The following is an 18,608-nucleotide window of genomic DNA, read 5'->3' as shown; positions in this document are numbered from 1 at the left end:
GACCGTCTGTCTGCAATCTCCACTAGAAGAAAAAAGCCCGACCATCCGAGCGCCCCTCGCAAAGTTTATCCTTTACCAATTCCACCCACCCTACTGCTTATCGGGCTACAGTGTGGGTGAAGAGAGGAAAATCCAAACCAACCACCACCCCTGGTTCTGACTCAACTTAACAACAACACGCGCTAAGGTGAGAGCTTCGGCCTAGAAGGACGAAGCGGAAATTCGAACCAAAGAGAGAGAGAAAAAGCGAGCGAAGGAGAGGAAAATCGCGTGTTCCTTGCCGGTGTGTTGAAGGCAAACAACAATGGCTCAGAATGGGGTGGTGAAATGGCAATTTTATGAATGAGAGGGTGGAAAATGACTGCCAGCAACAAAACGTGCAGCGACCGCCAGTTGCTAGCTGAGTGATGTTTGGTACGAACGAGGTGTTTTTTTCTCCCATTTTGCCAGACACGCTACCAAACAAGGTGGCAGAGTATATCATCGGCATCATAATCATCGTCGTCGTCGTCGTCATACTGCTGACTGAGTCTCCAAAAGAAGAAAGAAGGATCATCATCGTTCGAGCGCTTCTGGTTGGTTACTTTTAGGACCAACTGGTCCTGGTGATGGCCGGACGGATGGACCAGCAGCCGGCTTCATCAGCCAAATAACCATGTGAAAAGAGCTGTTGCTGGCTTTTTGATGTTTCAGGCTTTGTGTGATCCGTTTACAGTTTGGATCAACGGATAGCTCTGTACAGTACAGACAGGTTGATTATAAAATCGTATGTAGTCAATGTAGATTTTTATGTAAAAGTTTCAATCTGCATCAGATTTATTTTTTCCAAGTTGGTGTAGAACTACACTTTTTAGGGTTTTGACTTCACATTAGGGAGAATTTCAACAACACTCAGACATGAGAATTCGAAATCCTCAGATTCAGCTAGAAATACATTGGCATGAACCCAAAACAATTGCTCGACTGGTTCTCAAAGTATGTTTTTGACTTCATAATTTTCATAAAAATGTATTCGAAAAAAACTGCAGAACAGTATTTTTAGTGCCTATAGATAAGAATTTTAATCATTTAAATGCATTTAAAAAGATTCATTCATTTTTTTTCATTTTTTGTCAATTTTGTCAATTTTGTCATTTTCGTCGTTTTTGTCATTTTTGTCATTTTTGTCATTATTGTCATTATTTTTGTCATTTTTTTTTTCATTCTTGTCATTTTTTTCATTTTTGTCATTTTTGTCATTTTGGTCATTTTTGTCATTTTTGTCATTTTTGTCATTTTTGTCATTTTTGTCATTTTTGTCATTTTTGTCATTTTTGTCATTTTTGTCATTTTTGTCATTTTTGTCATTTTTGTCATTTTTGTCATTTTTGTCATTTTGTCATTTTTGCCATTTTGATCATTTTTATCATTTTTGTCATTTTTGTCATTTTTGTCATTTTTGTCATTTTTGTCATTTTTGTCATTTTTGTCATTTTTGTCTTTTTTGTCATTTTTGTCATTTTTGTCATTTTTGTCATTTTTGTCATTTTTGTCATTTTTGTCATTTTTGTCATTTTTGCCATTTTGATCATTTTTATCATTTTTGTCATTTTTGTCATTTTTGTCATTTTTGTCATTTTTGTCATTTTGTCATTTTTGTCATTTTTGTCATTTTTGTCATTTTTGTCATTTTTGTCATTTTTGTCATTTTTGTCATTTTTGTCATTTTTGTCATTTTTGTCATTTTTGTCATTTTTGTCATTTTTGTCATTTTTGTCATTTTTGTCATTTTTGTCATTTTTGTCATTTTTGTCATTTTTGTCATTTTTGTCATTTTTGTCATTTTTGTCATTTTTGTCATTTTTGTCATTTTTGTCATTTTTGTCATTTTTGTCATTATTGTCATTTTTGTCATTTTTGTCATTTTTGTCATATTTGATCATTTTGTCATTTTTGTCATTTTTGTCATTTTTGTCATTTTTGGCATTTTTGTCATTTTTGTCATTTTTTTCATTTTTGTCATTTTTGTCATTTCTGCCTTTTTTGTCATTTTTGTCTTTTTTTTTTCATTTTGTAAATTTCGTATTTTTTTTTTATTTTTGTCATTTTGAAAATTTTTGTCATTTTTATCATTTTTGTCATTTTTACCATTTTGGTTATTTTTGTCATTTTTGTAACTTGTATCATTATCGTCATTTTTATAATTTTTGTCATTTTTGTCATATTTGTCATATTTGTCATTTTTGATCATTTTTGTCATTTTTGACATTGCTGTCATTTTTATCATTTTGCCATTTTTCTCATTTTTGTCTTTCATTCATTCTTATCATTTTTGTCATTTTTATCATTTTTTTCATTTTTGTCATATTGGAAATTTTGGCATTTTTGTTATTTGTGTCATTTTGTTCTTTTTTTCATTTTTGTTATTTTTGTCATTTTGGTCATTCCTATCGTTATTATTCCTATCTCATTTTGGTCTTTTATTCATTCTTGTCATTTTTTTTTGTCATTTTTGTCTTTTTTTTCATTTTTGTCATTTTGGAAATTTTTGTCATTTTGGAAATTTTTGTCATTTTTGTTATTTGTGTCATTTCGTTCTTTTTTTCATTTTTTTATTTTTGTCATTTTGGTCATTCCTATCGTTATTGTCATTTTTGTCGTCTTTGTCATTTTTGTCATTTTTGTCATTTTTGACACTTTTGTCATTTTTGTTATTTTTGCCATTTTTGTCATATTTGTCATTTTTCAAATTTTAGTTCGTTTTTGTCATTTTTGATATTTCTGTTACTTTTTCAAATTTTTAGTAATTTTTTTTCAATTTTTTTCATAGTTTTGGCATTTTCATATGTGATGAAAGAAATTAGAGAAACATGAACTATCAAAGAACGAAATAACATAAGCCGTAAATATCATGAAAATTTCGAAAAAGATACAACGGCTCACCGACAGGACTTGAACCTGCAATCTCCGCTTCGGTACAACGGCGCGTTAGCCAATTCCACCACGGTGAACGTGATGGAACCGGCGAACACGAGCAATCGAGCTCTGCCGATCAACTGCTGGACCTTCTATCGAAACACCATGTATATCCCGCATGTGATCTTTCCCTCTATTGATCTCTCTTGTTTCTCTAACCCCACCCATCGACTCGGGATCGGAACCTTGAGCGGCACTGATTGCTTCTTCATCTGACCGTAAGTTGCGGCAAACCCGAAGCAATCGACCATGTGCTCGCTCGGCTAAAATCCCGAGTCGATGGGTGGGGTTAGAGAAACAAGAGAGATCAATAGAGGGAAAGATCACATGCGGGATATACATGGTGTTTCGATAGAAGGTCCAGCAGTTGATCGCAGAGCTCGATTGCTCGTGTTCGCCGGTTCCATCACGTTCACCGTGGTGGAATTGGCTAACGCGCCGTTGTACCGAAGCGGAGATTGCAGGTTCAAGTCCTGTCGGTTAGCCGTTGTATCTTTTTCGAAATTTTCATGATATTTACGGCTTATGTTATTTCGTTCTTTGATAGTTCATGTTTCTCTAATTTCTTTCATCACATATGAAAATGTGATCATTTTCAGGTACAAAGATGTACCAAGCGATTTCATAACATCAGTATTGATTTCAACAGAGCAACACCTCCCTGTGTAACTGGTCTGCTCGGAACCTTGAGCGGCACTGATTGCTTCTTCATCTGACCGTAAGTTGCGGCAAACCCGAAGCAATCGACCATGTGCTCGCTCGGCTAAAATCCCGAGTCGATGGGTGGGGTTAGAGAAACAAGAGAGATCAATAGAGGGGAAAGATCACATGCGGGATATACATGGTGTTTCGATAGAAGGTCCAGCAGTTGATCGGCAGAGCTCGATTGCTCGTGTTCGCCGGTTCCATCACGTTCACCGTGGTGGAATTGGCTAACGCGCCGTTGTACCGAAGCGGAGATTGCAGGTTCAAGTCCTGTCGGTGAGCCGTTGTATCTTTTTCGAAATTTTCATGATATTTACGGATTATGTTATTTCGTTCTTTGATAGTTCATGTTTCTCTAATTTCTTTCATCACATATGAAAATGTGATCATTTTCAGGTACAAAGATGTACCAAGCGATTTCATAACATCAGTATTGATTTCAACAGAGCAACACCTCCCTGTGTAACTGGTCTGCTCGGAACCTTGAGCGGCACTGATTGCTTCTTCATCTGACCGTAAGTTGCGGCAAACCCGAAGCAATCGACCATGTGCTCGCTCGGCTAAAATCCCGAGTCGATGGGTGGGGTTAGAGAAACAAGAGAGATCAATAGAGGGAAAGATCACATGCGGGATATACATGGTGTTTCGATAGAAGGTCCAGCAGTTGATCGGCAGAGCTCGATTGCTCGTGTTCGCCGGTTCCATCACGTTCACCGTGGTGGAATTGGCTAACGCGCCGTTGTACCGAAGCGGAGATTGCAGGTTCAAGTCCTGTCGGTGAGCCGTTGTATCTTTTTCGAAATTTTCATGATATTTACGGCTTATGTTATTTCGTTCTTTGATAGTTCATGTTTCTCTAATTTCTTTCATCACATATGAAAATGTGATCATTTTCAGGTACAAAGATGTACCAAGCGATTTCATAACATCAGTATTGATAGTTTTGGCCTTTCTTCGGTTTACAATCGAATCATTTTTTATTATACTTTTTTCATTTTGTAGTCGAATAGTTTCCAAAATTTCAAAGAGTAGAAATATTATCGATTATGAATCGATCGACTTTGAAGAAATTTAATTTAAAATCTTCTAGATCCAATAACCAAAAAAACAGCTAATCTCGCGCGAGCCTCATACGATGGAAAACAAAGTACGGAGGAAACGGTCCAATTCCAATCACCCATCGTATTTATCCTACAGCATAAAACAGTATCGGAAAAACCCATCACCCCTCGCAATCCCACTTTTGTCCTTAGTCTGCCTACAACCCTCCTGGTATGTTCCACTCTAGGAATGGATAGTGAAGGAAGCGCACTCGAATCCTTGTTTTGTTTATGTTTCGGTCTACGTGCCGAGGTATTAAAAACCGGCTGGCGCGAGTGTTCGATTGCTGTTAGCTGGTTTTACATTTGGGAAACCAACCCAAGTACAAAAAAGCTTCAAGAGAGAGCCCAAGTTTCAATCCAGTCCAGTGGATCAGGAGAAAGAGAGAAAGAGCAAACTTTGAAATGGGTATTTCCTGTGTTTTCTTTTTTCAAAGAATTCGAACTCGTAGTGGGAGGGAGGGAATGATAATATCATCATCGGACAGAAACGATACTTCTGTTTCCGATCTGAAAAGAGGAAGCGGACAGGCTGGAGCGGAAGTTATTCAATCATGATGGAAGAAGGTACTACGAGCACTGTCATTGTTGTTAGTCTGGCCTTCCGATGAGGAATGTTTCAGAATTACCAACTCTCAGGCGAACAACCCAAATTTATCGGATTCGTGATGCAGCGTTGCTCGAATTACCATATCTCAAAAATTTCCTCCGGGTTTAATTCAGCTAGTTTCGTTAGTTTGGTCTAATGAAGGGGTGTTAATTTGATACACATGCGCAACCGGTGCGCCATTTTCACGCGCCAAGTTTAATGGTCTAGGACAGAAGGTTGTTTGATATTCTACATTAGCAGGCACTCGAGCGAGTCTGTTTAATGGGGTTCAAGACACGCGATAACAATTAACTTTTTTTTGGCTCCTCACATGTGTGGTAAGTTTGTGTTGTAACAGGAATCATACTCCCTAATATTGATTGATCGGCTACATGCAAATGTGTCGTTAAGCACTAAAGAGACCTAACTTTTCTTGACGAACTTTCTTTATTCACTAAACACTTATCGTACTTCCACAGCCAGAACTTATGTCTGATCTCGGATCCTCAAATTAACAGAAAACAAATTCTACGTCCAACAGACTTTTAGATCAACATATAATTTTTCTTATCCGGTGAGAGCTTACTGCAATATCGCAAACGGGCTAATCAACACATTCGTTTAAAGATAATTTTATCCACTTGTAAAACCAAAACCACAAGCTTTTAAAACTTTCGGTTTTAAGCCACTCTTCACACATCCTTTTCCTTTTTAAAATAATATGTCAGAAAATTATTATTATTGATCACTGAAACGAAAAAAAAACACGTGCGATGCCATCGGGTCACCGCCTACCTCGTTCCTAAAATTTCTGGACGAACTTTCTTTACTATCGAAATTTGGCTCGAAATAGTTCTAGCATGGAGATCATATTCATACGGCTAAGATGTTGGTAATAATTGGTATAATAAAACTTGCAATCTCTACGCAATTCTAGATGAAATGATTTTGTCAAAAATTACATGCAAGAAAGCAAATTTTACAAATGCTGTTATGAAAATACAAAAATTACAAACATGGAAAATTAATTTAAAAAATGACAAAAAATGACAAAACTGTCATAATGACAAAATTCACAGAATAACAAAAGTTTTAAAAAATGACAAAAGTTTCAAGAACGAAAAGAATGTCAAAATTGATTAAGTTGACAAAAATAAGGAATGAAACGAAAATTTTATATTAAACATAAATCACTGAAATGACAAAAAAAGAAAAGCCAAAAATTTGAAAAATTGAAAAAATGACAAAAAAAATGACAACACTGAAAAAAAGTCACAAAAATGGTCTTTTTAGCACAACATATTGAATAGTTTCATTACAATGTTTCATTACAAAGGCTTCAATAGGAAAGATTCGATCATCCATAAACTTTTGCTTTTCATACACTTTTTCCAACTTGTCGATATGCAGTCATCAGGTATTGAACACTCCAGCTTAGTTTTACTCATTTTTGCATGCATTATTGAGCAATGCGGAAAACTGAAAAACAATATCTTGCTCACAAATGAAGAAAAACTTCTCCTAAGTGCAGCCACCTTTTGGAGCAGTTTTTCCTATGATCCAGATTCTCGTCTCCCAGCACCTATCCTCAGCGGGAAGAACTGTGTTTCAATTGAACCAACTCCAAAGGCTAGCAGCAACTATCCAACCGGTTCCGGATTAATCTCGCTGAAACAAAATCGGAAGAAAAACATGCTTCATAACTGCTTGCTCCCCTCCGAGGTGAGCTGGGAACGGGCAAGAAGAAAGAAGAGAAAAGGTTCCTGTGAAAAGGCCACTCCTGGATCGGAACCAATGGTTTTCTGAAAGCAGAACTGTTTTTTTTTTCTTGTTGGAAGTGTGTAAGGTAGTTTGGTCGAAAGGTGAATTTTTTTTTCGTTTGTTAAACTCGTTTCTTCTAAAAGCTTTAGACAATTTTTTAATGATACAATTTCAATCAGCTATTAACTAGAAAATTTATCTTACCTTAAGAGCCGGCTATCAGTTCACCCACCTTGGAACACATTTTACCGAAAGCAATCGGAACGTGCAATTACTGCCTTGTTTCTACCTGGTTTAATTTGGATGAAAGTTTTGCTTCTTCAACGTTTTAAATCAGGATGAAATTGAAATTGTTTCTACTACTAGCTAGACGATATTTGATAGCAAATTTTAGCCATTCAAATGCGAGGACTGCCACGCCGTCGTCGACCGAGTGCCTTCCACAGGATGTTTCATTCCCCGATACCCGGAAGAAGGTTGATACTCGAAGATCTTTTGAATGGGGTGCTTGAGAAATTTATCTTATCGTTCCAGAAAACATTTGGCGATTCTCTAGCAGAAATAGATAACAAAAACTAATTAACCACATTTAGTATAAATTTGATCGTTTTCCGACTGCAGAAAATCAGATACAAATTATTCAATTTTTTTTATGCCACTCAACTAGTAGGCCACTGTTTTCACAACCAATCACTAAAGAAAATAAACAAAGCCAAATTCGTTCCAGTTTTGTCTTTTGTAAAAAAAAACGTGCTTCTATAACGTGTTTTCATTAGCATAATACAATATATAGTTCAGACAATTCAGAACTATCCGAAACAGTGAATGAGATTTTACATAAGTTAATTGCATATGAAACTTGCAAAAACACTCGAAGTGTGTGAAAATCTAGGTTCGTTCCAGTTCAGTATTTTCATTGCATAGAGCAACCCTCCAGCAAAAAAAACGAAGAATGAATATAACAGTGAGTAAATCCCATCTGCAATCTGAATCTGAAATCTGAATCTGAAATCTGAATCTGAAATCTGAATCTGAAATCTGAATCTGAAATCTGAATATGAAATCTGAAATCTGAATCTGAAATCTGAAATCTGAATCTGAAATCTGAATCTGAAATCTGAATCTGAAATCTGAATCTGAAATCTGAATCTGAAATCTGAATCTGAAATCTGAATCTGAAATCTGAATCTGAAATCTGAATCTGAAATCTGAATCTGAAATCTGAATCTGAAATCTGAATCTGAAATCTGAATCTGAAATCTGAATCTGAAATCTGAATATGAAATCTGAAATCTGAATCTGAAATCTGAATCTGAAATCTGAATCTGAAATCTGAATCTGAAATCTGAATCTGAAATCTGAATCTGAAATCTGAATCTGAAATCTGAATCTGAAATCTGAATCTGAAATCTGAATCTGAAATCTGAATCTGAAATCTGAATCTGAAATCTGAATCTGAAATCTGAATCTGAAATCTGAATCTGAAATCTGAATCTGAAATCTGAATCTGAAATCTGAATCTGAAATCTGAATCTGAAATCTGAATCTGAAATCTGAATCTGAAATCTGAATCTGAAATCTGAATCTGAAATCTGAATCTGAAATCTGAATCTGAAATCTGAATCTGAAATCTGAATCTGAAATCTGAATCTGAAATCTAAATCTGAAATCTAAATCTGAAATCTGAATCTGAAATCTGAATCTGAAATCTGAATCTGAAATCTGAATCTGAATCTGAAATCTGAATCTGAAATCTGAATCGGAAATCTAAATCTGAAATCTGAATCGGAAATCTGAATCGGAAATCTGACTCTGAAATCTGAATCGGAAATCTGAATTTGAAATTTGAATCCTTATTACTGAAATTTGAAATATTAATCTGGAAACTCCCATCTATTACTCTTTCTTTTTTTATATTGAATATTCTCACGTTCATCAGAATCGGAATCGATTAAAACCTTCAACCCACAAGAAAAAATGCCAACAACGTCTAATCGCTATTAGTATTTCAGCTAGAAGTCTAGTGTCGCTTTTGTAATTTATCTTCTGGAAAAGTTTCGACGCCGAGTATGTTGTTCATCCATTTGTGCAACCGATTTGCTGCCCAGTGGGAAACCTTTCACCGAGATGTTGTGTTTGTGTCTGATGAACTGATGTTCCTGAACCCACACACCACGTCCAATCGTCCTTTCGAACTTCTTCTCGAAAACTGAACATATTCCTGGAAGGACCAGGTGACAACTTATTAATTGAAATACCGAAAAGTTGCTCCCTGCCTGACTGTGCTGACATCTGCTGGAGGCGGTCGTTTGTATCGCAAATATATTGGTCTCTAAAACCGGATGCAGCAAAGCAAGACAAGTCTGAATGAAGAAGCAGAAGAGAGTCAAGATAATCAGAAGAAAAATGATCATGATGAGCCAGCCACACGGAGCCAAGTTCCACTTAGCTTAGCTGCTGGGCTTTTCTGTGTTGTAGGACATCTGACCAGCGTAGCCGGCCACCCAGCCAGGGGACGGGAAGACTTTTATAAACTTTGCTTGCACTCTGTGGTTAAATTTTGTACAATTTTCTAATAGAGTCACCAACTTTTTTGGTAGTGGATTCGCGGTAAGGGGGGATGAATGAAGAAAAGTGTCAAAAAGTTGCCGGAAAAGAAATGGATGCGGCTAAAGTTTGTATCGGATGTGGTCGTTAGCCGAGATTCGTTAGCTTCTGGACTCTTCTGAGAAATATGCTAATATGGTTTGGCTGGAAAAAGAATGCTTTTCTGAGTAACACGGTGAGAGGACCGGAAACTGTTTTCCAACTTGGCCAGGTCAAGGTGAATTGTGCGCCGGGGGAATCGTGGATGAATGGATGGGGAAATGTTTTTCGTCAGTTTCAAAACAAATTCGCTTGACTGTTGAATTTTTCGATCGAAACGCGTGATAGGTACTAGGTTAATCTTACAACCTTAACCTTACTTTAAGGCCCATAATGGTACATTTGTCGTCCTCAACAAGATTGCCTTCATAACTAACTGCACTCTAGTGTACAGTAAGAGAATAAATGCACAAAAGCAGTTCCATAGAGAAAAAAAAACCCGGAAGTATTCAACGTCGCGCGTTTATTAATTTCACTCACTTGGTCGCCCATCACCAACTTCAACTTTAAGCGGATGAAAAACTTTTGAATGAGTCCAAAAGTTTTTCTTTCATTTTTGTTTTTTTTTGTTCGTTCGTTTTTCCGTCTACCTACATAGTTCTTTGTGTGCTTTTAACTCTCCTAATTGCACCACACAAACGAAAATGACGACGGGTGCATTGCTGCGGAAGAGACTTTTCAACATTCGTTCTCGTCTCGCAATTTAACCTATTTTCCACACCTTCACATCAAAACAACATAATGATTCGCGGAATTGTGGAGGAAATGAACCAGATGTTAGAATTTTTGTCACCATTTTGAAAGTTTTCGTCGAACATTACTCATAGAGTGTAGGCATGTCTTTAATAATCCTTAAAAGCTGTCGATAAAAAATCATTTTTCTATAAATGAAGGATAAAGTTTAGTATAGTAGAGTAAATAACACATCAGTAGTAACAACACTCTGGATTATTTGCTTTTAATCTTGAACATTGAATGTTAAAAGATGAAATGACAAAACAACTTCAAGCAAAAGTAATTTTAGTCAGTTTTGCCATTTTTGCCATTTTTGTCGTTTTTGTCATTTTTGTCATTTTTGGCATGTATTTATTTTTTCATTTTTGTAAATTTTGTCATTTCTGTCAATATTGTCATTATTATCAATTTTGTCATTATTGTCCTTTTTGTTAGTTTTGGAATTTTTGTCTTTTTTGTCATTTTTGTCATTTTTGCCTTTCTTGACATTCTTGACATTTTTTATCATTTTTGTCATTATTGTTATTTTTATCATTTTTGTCACTTTTGTCACTTTATGTCACTTTTGTCACTTTATGTCATTTTTGTCATTTTTGTCATTTTTGTCATTTTTGTCATTTTTGTCATTTTTGTCATTTTTGTCATTTTTGTCATTTTTGTCATTTTTGACATTTTTGGCATTTTTGGCATTTTTGTCATTTTTGGCATTTTTGGCATTTTTGGCATTTTTGGCATTTTTGTCATTTTTGTCATTTTTGGCATTTTTGTCATTTTTGTCATTTTTGTCATTTTTGTCATTTTTGTCATTTTTGTCATTTTTGTCATTTTTGTCATTTTTGTCATTTTTGTCATTTTTGTCATTTTTGTCATTTTTGTCGTTTTTGTCATTTTTGTCATTTTTGTCATTTTTGTCATTTTTGTCATTTTTGTCATTTTTGTCATTTTTGTCATTTTTTGTCATTTTTTGTCATTTTTTGTCATTTTTTGTCATTTTTGTCATTTTTGTCATTTTTGTCATTTTTGTCATTTTTGTCATTTTTGTCATTTTTGTCATTTTTGTCATTTTTGTCATTTTTGTCATTTTTGTCATTTTTGTCATTTTTGTCATTTTTGTCATTTTTGTCATTTTTGTCATTTTTGTCATTTTTGTCATTTTTGTCATTTTTGTCATTTTTGTCATTTTTGTCATTTTTGTCATTTTTGTCATTTTTGTCATTTTTGTCATTTTTGTCATTTTTGTCATTTTTGTCATTTTTGTCATTTTTGTCATTTTTGTCATTTTTGTCATTTTTGTCATTTTTGTCATTTTTTGTCATTTTTGTCATTTTTGTCATTTTTGTCATTTTTGTCATTTTTGTCATTTTTGTCATTTTTGTCATTTTTGTCATTTTTGTCATTTTTGTCATTTTTGTCATTTTTGTCATTTTTGTCATTTTTGTCATTTTTGTCATTTTTGTCATTTTTGTCATTTTTGTCATTTTTGTCATTTTTGTCATTTTTGTCATTTTTGTCATTTTTGTCATTTTTGTCATTTTTGTCATTTTTGTCATTTTTGTCATTTTTGTCATTTTTGTCATTTTTGTCATTTTTGTCATTTTTGTCATTTTTGTCATTTTTGTCATTTTTGTCATTTTTGTCATTTTTGTCATTTTTGTCATTTTTGTCATTTTTTGTCATTTTTGTCATTTTTGTCATTTTTGTCATTTTTGTTATTTTTGTCATTTTTGTCATTTTTGTCATTTTTGTCATTTTTGTCATTTTTGTCATTTTTGTCATTTTTGTCATTTTTGTCATTTTTGTCATTTTTGTCATTTTTGTCATTTTTGTCATTTTTGTCATTTTTGTCATTTTTGTCATTTTTGTCATTTTTGTCATTTTTGTCATTTTTGTCATTTTTGTCATTTTTGTCATTTTTGTCATTTTTGTCATTTTTGTCATTTTTGTCATTTTTGTCATTTTTGTCATTTTTGTCATTTTTGTCATTTTTGTCATTTTTGTCATTTTTGTCATTTTTGTCATTTTTGTCATTTTTGTCATTTTTGTCATTTTTGTCATTTTTGTGATTTTTGTCATTTTTGTCATTTTGGTCATTTTTGTCATTTTTTGTCATTTTTTGTCATTTTTGTCATTTTTGTCATTTTTGTCATTTTTGTCATTTTTGTCATTTTTGTCATTTTTGTCATTTTTGTCATTTTTGTCATTTTTGTCATTTTTGTCATTTTTGTCATTTTTGTCATTTTTGTCATTTTTGTCATTTTTGTCATTTTTGTCATTTTTGTCATTTTTGTCATTTTTGTCATTTTTGTCATTTTTGTCATTTTTGTCATTTTTGTCATTTTTGTCATTTTTGTCATTTTTGTCATTTTTGTCATTTTTGTCATTTTTGTCATTTTTGTCATTTTTGTCATTTTTGTCATTTTTGTCATTTTTGTCATTTTTGTCATTTTTGTCATTTTTGTCATTTTTGTCATTTTTGTCATTTTTGTCATTTTTGTCATTTTTGTCATTTTTGTCATTTTTGTCATTTTTGTCATTTTTGTCATTTTTTCCATTTTTGTCATTTTTGTCATTTTTGTCATTTTTGTCATTTTTGTGATTTTTGTCATTTTTGTCATTTTTGTCATTTTGGTCATTTTTGTCATTTTTTGTCATTTTTGTCATTTTTTGTCATTTTTTGTCATTTTTTCCATTTTTGTCATTTTTGTCATTTTTGTGATTTTTGTCATTTTTGTCATTTTTGTCATTTTTGTCATTTTTGTCATTTTTGTCATTTTTGTCGTTTTTGTCATTTTTGTCATTTTTGTCATTTTTGTCATTTTTGTCATTTTTGTCATTTTTGTCATTTTTGTCATTTTTGTCATTTTTGTCATTTTTGTCATTTTTGTCATTTTTGTCATTTTTGTCATTTTTGTCATTTTTGTCATTTTTGTCATTTTTGTCATTTTTGTCATTTTTGTCATTTTTGTCATTTTTGTCATTTTTGTCATTTTTGTCATTTTTGTCATTTTTGTCATTTTTGTCATTTTTGTCATTTTTGTCATTTTTGTCATTTTTGTCATTTTTGTCATTTTTGTCATTTTTGTCATTTTTGTCATTTTTGTCATTTTTGTCATTTTTGTCATTTTTGTCATTTTTGTCATTTTTGTCATTTTTGTCATTTTGTCATTTTTGTCATTTTTGTCATTTTTGTCATTTTTGTCATTTTTGTCATTTTTGTCATTTTGGTCATTTTTGGTCATTTTTTGTCATTTTTGTCATTTTTGTCATTTTGTCATTTTTGTCATTTTTGTCATTTTTGTCATTTTTGTCATTTTTGTCATTTTTGTCATTTTTTGTCATTTTTGTCATTTTTGTCATTTTTGTCATTTTTGTCATTTTTGTCATTTTTGTCATTTTTGTCATTTTTGTCATTTTTGTCATTTTTGTCATTTTTGTCATTTTTGTCATTTTTGTCATTTTTGTCATTTTTGTCATTTTTGTCATTTTTGTCATTTTTGTCATTTTTGTCATTTTTGTCATTTTTGTCATTTTTGTCATTTTTGTCATTTTTGTCATTTTTGTCATTTTTGTCATTTTTGTCATTTTTGTCATTTTTGTGTCATTTTTGTCATTTTTGTCATTTTTGTCATTTTTGTCATTTTTGTCATTTTTGTCATTTTTGTCATTTTTGTCATTTTTGTCATTTTTGTCATTTTTGTCATTTTTGTCATTTTTGTCATTTTTGTCATTTTTGTCATTTTTGTCATTTTTGTCATTTTTGTCATTTTTGTCATTTTTGTCATTTTTGTCATTTTTGTCATTTTTGTCATTTTTGTCATTTTTTGTCATTTTTGTCATTTTTGTCATTTTTGTCATTTTTTCCATTTTTGTCATTTTTGTCATTTTTGTCATTTTTGTGATTTTTGTCATTTTTGTCATTTTTGTCATTTTTGTCATTTTGGTCATTTTTGTCATTTTTTGTCATTTTTGTCATTTTTGTCATTTTTGTCATTTTTGTCATTTTTGTCATTTTTGTCATTTTTGTCATTTTTGTCATTTTTGTCATTTTTGTCATTTTTGTCATTTTTGTCATTTTTGTCATTTTTGTCATTTTTGTCATTTTTGTCATTTTTGTCATTTTTGTCATTTTTGTCATTTTTGTCATTTTTGTCATTTTTGTCATTTTTTGTCATTTTTGTCATTTTTGTCATTTTTGTCATTTTTGTCATTTTTGTCATTTTGTCATTTTTGTCATTTTTGTCATTTTTGTCATTTTTTGTCATTTTTGTCATTTTTGTCATTTTTGTCATTTTTGTCATTTTTGTCATTTTTGTCATTTTTGTCATTTTTGTCATTTTTGTCATTTTTGTCATTTTTGTCATTTTTGTCATTTTTGTCATTTTTGTCATTTTTGTCATTTTTGTCATTTTTGTCATTTTTGTCATTTTTGTCATTTTTGTCATTTTGTCATTTTTGTCATTTTTGTCATTTTGTCATTTTTGTCAGTTTTGTCATTTTTGTTATTTTTGTCATTTTTGTCATTTTTGTCATTTTTGTCATTTTTGTCATTTTTGTCATTTTTGTCATTTTTGTCATTTTTTGTCATTTTTGTCATTTTTGTCATTTTTGTCATTTTTGTCATTTTTGTCATTTTTGTCATTTTTGTCATTTTTGTCATTTTTGTCATTTTTGTCATTTTTGTCATTTTTGTCATTTTTGTCATTTTTGTCATTTTTGTCATTTTGTCAATTTTTGTCATTTTTGTCATTTTTGTCATTTTTGTCATTTTTGTCATTTTTTGTCATTTTTGTCATTTTTGTCATTTTTGTCATTTTTGTCATTTTTGTCATTTTTGTCATTTTTGTCATTTTTGTCATTTTTGTCATTTTTGTCATTTTTGTCATTTTTGTCATTTTTGTCATTTTTGTCATTTTTGTCATTTTTGTCATTTTTGTCATTTTTGTCATTTTTGACATTTTTGTCATTTTTGTCATTTTTGTCATTTTTGTCATTTTTGTCATTTTTGTCATTTTTGTCATTTTTGTCATTTTTGTCATTTTTGTCATTTTTGTCATTTTTGTCATTTTTGTCATTTTTGTCATTTTTGTCATTTTTGTCATTTTTGTCATTTTTGTCATTTTTGTCATTTTTGTCATTTTTGTCATTTTTGCCATTTTTGCCATTTTTTCCATTTTTGTCATTTTTGTCATTTTTGTGATTTTTGTCATTTTTTTCATTTTTGTCATTTTTGTCATTTTTGTCACTTTCGTCATTTTTGTCACTTTCGTCATTTTTGTCATTTTTGTCATTTTTGTCATTTTTGTCATTTTTGTCATTTTTGTCATTTTTGTCATTTTTTGTCATTTTTGTCATTTTTTGTCATTTTTGTCATTTTTGTCATTTTTGTCATTTTTGTCATTTTTGTCATTTTTGTCATTTTTTGTCATTTTTGTCATTTTTGTCATTTCTGTCATTTTTGTCATTTTTGTCATTTTTTTCATTTTTGTCATTTTTGTCATTTTTGTCATTTTTGTCATTTTTGTCATTTTTGTCATTTTTGTCATTTTTGTCATTTTTGTCATTTTTGTCATTTTTGTCATTTTTGTCATTTTTGTCATTTTTGTCATTTTTGTCATTTTTGTCATTTTTGTCATTTTTGTCATTTTTGTCATTTTTGTCATTTTTGTCATTTTTGTCATTTTTGTCATTTTTGTCATTTTTGTCATTTTTGTCATTTTTGTCATTTCTGTCATTTCTGTCATTTCTGTCATTTTGTCACTTTGTCGTTTCTGTCAGTTTTGCCATTTTTACCATTTTCGTATTAATTTGTCATTTTTGACATTTTCGTTTTTGTGTTATTTTTCTCATTTTCCATTTAGTCAATTTTTGTTTTTGTTTCATTTTTGCCATTTTTCGGGTTTTATATTGTTTGTTATTTTTGACATTCGACACTATTTGTATTTTTCACACTTTTTTAAAATTTTATTTCTTCTATTTTGCATTTTTTGTTTCTGCTTTATTCCTCTTTTTTTTTGTAGTGTTTTGAATATTCACAAGTTTTTCCATTTTTATAATAATTATAAATATAAATATAAATAATTATAAATTATTTTTATATTTTCTGTAGCCTTTTATTGAGGTTGGTTTTACCGATTTTACCCGTTTTACCCGTTTAGGCACCCCTGTTGTGATGCGATGTTTTTTTTTCAATGTTCTGATTTCAACTTTTGGTCATATTCATTTACTTCGCTATAAAAATAGAATTGCAGTGTAAACAAAAACAGACCAATTTCCCGTGTTGTGTTCAGTTTTTTCCACGAAAATTTGATTTAAAACACTTTAAAATTCACCTTAAATAATTGTTCCTGGTGTTTTCAATGGCAGAATATAGTGGAGTAAAATCTAGCAAGTTGGTTTTAAAGGGAGAAAGCTCCAGGTAAATGCTTTTGATAATATATAAATATTATTTTAAAATGGGTCAGTACCTAGTTATTGCAATTTTATACTTTTCAATTCACAGGGAATCTAAACGGAAGCACAAGAAACACAAGAAGGATAAAGATTCCTCTTCCAAGCGATCTCGGGTAGAAATAGACCAGGATTCTCAAAAGCACGGTGGCTGGTGGAAAATATCAAAAGTTGCCGAAATAACAGGCTCGATTGCTATCCAGTTTGGGAAGCGATCCTACATTAAAGCCCTGGACAATGGCCTGTTTACATTGGGGGCACCTCATGACGAAGGAGACGGACCAGATCCAGAGGAAATCTTCACAGCAGTGTTGATTAACGAAGAGAAGGTAGCCTTCAAATCGGGTTACGGTAAATATCTTAAAGCGGAAAAGGATGGTATGCTGACTGGACGTTCAGATGCCGTCTCGGCTTTGGAACAGTTCGAACCGGTTTTCGAGGAAGCCAAGATGGCTCTGTTGGCTGCGAACGGTTGCTTCGTATCGGTTGATCCAGAGGACGATGCTCTGGTGGCGATAAAGAAAAAAGTCGGTGAAAACGAAATCTGTGTCATTCGAAGCTGTGCGGTCAGGGAACAGAAGAGTTCCAAATCTGTCCCCGTTGAGGAAGAAGGCGACCTCGGTCAGGTGGAGATAAACTACGTGTAAGTAGTTGAAAATTTTAGGATAGCTTTTGGTATTGATTAAAGTTTTAAAAAAATGTCTTTTCACAGGAAAAAGTTCCAGAAATTCCAAGACAAAAAATTGCGAGTAAACACGGAAGACACAACCGAACTGAGACGAGCCCGTGAGGAAGGTGCTCTCCATGAAGCCCTTCTAGACCGTAGAAGTAAAATGAAGGCGGATCGATATTGCAAATAAGTGATAGATAACACATATCTACTCCTAAAAAATTAAAATAAAACAACATACAGATAATTCGTCTTTCCTTGTTTTTATTTTACCCAATCTTTTGTTCTCTCTCACTTTCTTCTGTCATTGATGCACTTTTTTTCGTTATCTCACGCATAACTTTACAATGTTTACCATTTACTTTCTTCGCTAGTAACAAATCGCTTCAACGCGTTAGGCTTTTCTTTGTTCGATCGATACAGATCGACAATATCAAAATTCATTGAACATTTTGTTGGCTATGATGCGACCTCTCTTTTTTCTCAAGATTCTCACTATACAATTTTTGAAGTTCATAAAATGTTCGGTTGTTTGGATCTTACTGTATGATGTCGTCTGTCCATGAGACGTAGCTTAGTTGTTGTGATTAGTGTTCGTAATGGAATTAAGGTGATAAGTTTTGTTTCCTTATTAATTTTTAGAGTAACATGTATTTTTTGCTCGAACCGGTTTGACCGTTGACCAAGACAGGAGGAACCCTAAATGATTAATGATGTCAAGCGTGTTGATGTTCGATTTCCGTTAAATATAAGTAGATATTGTTTTGTCTTAGCTGTGTAGTACCGAAATATAGTTATCTATACTAAAGTCTTCCTGGATTTTCAAGGTGTGTGCCTTTGTTGTAGTGTTATCTTTGAGTTGTAATGCGTCCCACAACTTGTGAGACTAACGTCCAAGTGGTTTCTGCGCTTCGTTTGCCATCATGTGTGCAGATGAATGTCTAATGTTTTTTTGTCAACTAAACGATAAATAATTAAAAGAAAAGGGGACTTCATTTGA

The 18,608-nt window shown here is 32.2% G+C and overlaps 1 protein-coding gene across 1 annotated transcript; it reads left to right on the top strand.

Annotated features, from left to right (window-relative positions):
* Positions 1 to 16,723: 16,723 nt before the first annotated feature.
* On the top strand, positions 16,724 to 17,855 carry LOC129746480 (protein FRG1 homolog). Its single transcript, XM_055740138.1, has 3 exons — positions 16,724 to 16,906; positions 16,991 to 17,581; positions 17,651 to 17,855. Exons 1-3 carry the CDS (start codon positions 16,848 to 16,850, stop codon positions 17,796 to 17,798), a joined length of 798 nt encoding a protein of 265 aa, XP_055596113.1. The 5' UTR covers positions 16,724 to 16,847; the 3' UTR covers positions 17,799 to 17,855.
* Positions 17,856 to 18,608: the final 753 nt, after the last annotated feature.

Source organism: Uranotaenia lowii, chromosome 2 (assembly GCF_029784155.1).
Source record: "Uranotaenia lowii strain MFRU-FL chromosome 2, ASM2978415v1, whole genome shotgun sequence".
NCBI classification, from domain to species: domain Eukaryota; kingdom Metazoa; phylum Arthropoda; class Insecta; order Diptera; family Culicidae; genus Uranotaenia; species Uranotaenia lowii.
This window is presented reverse-complemented; position numbering and strand designations above follow the sequence as displayed.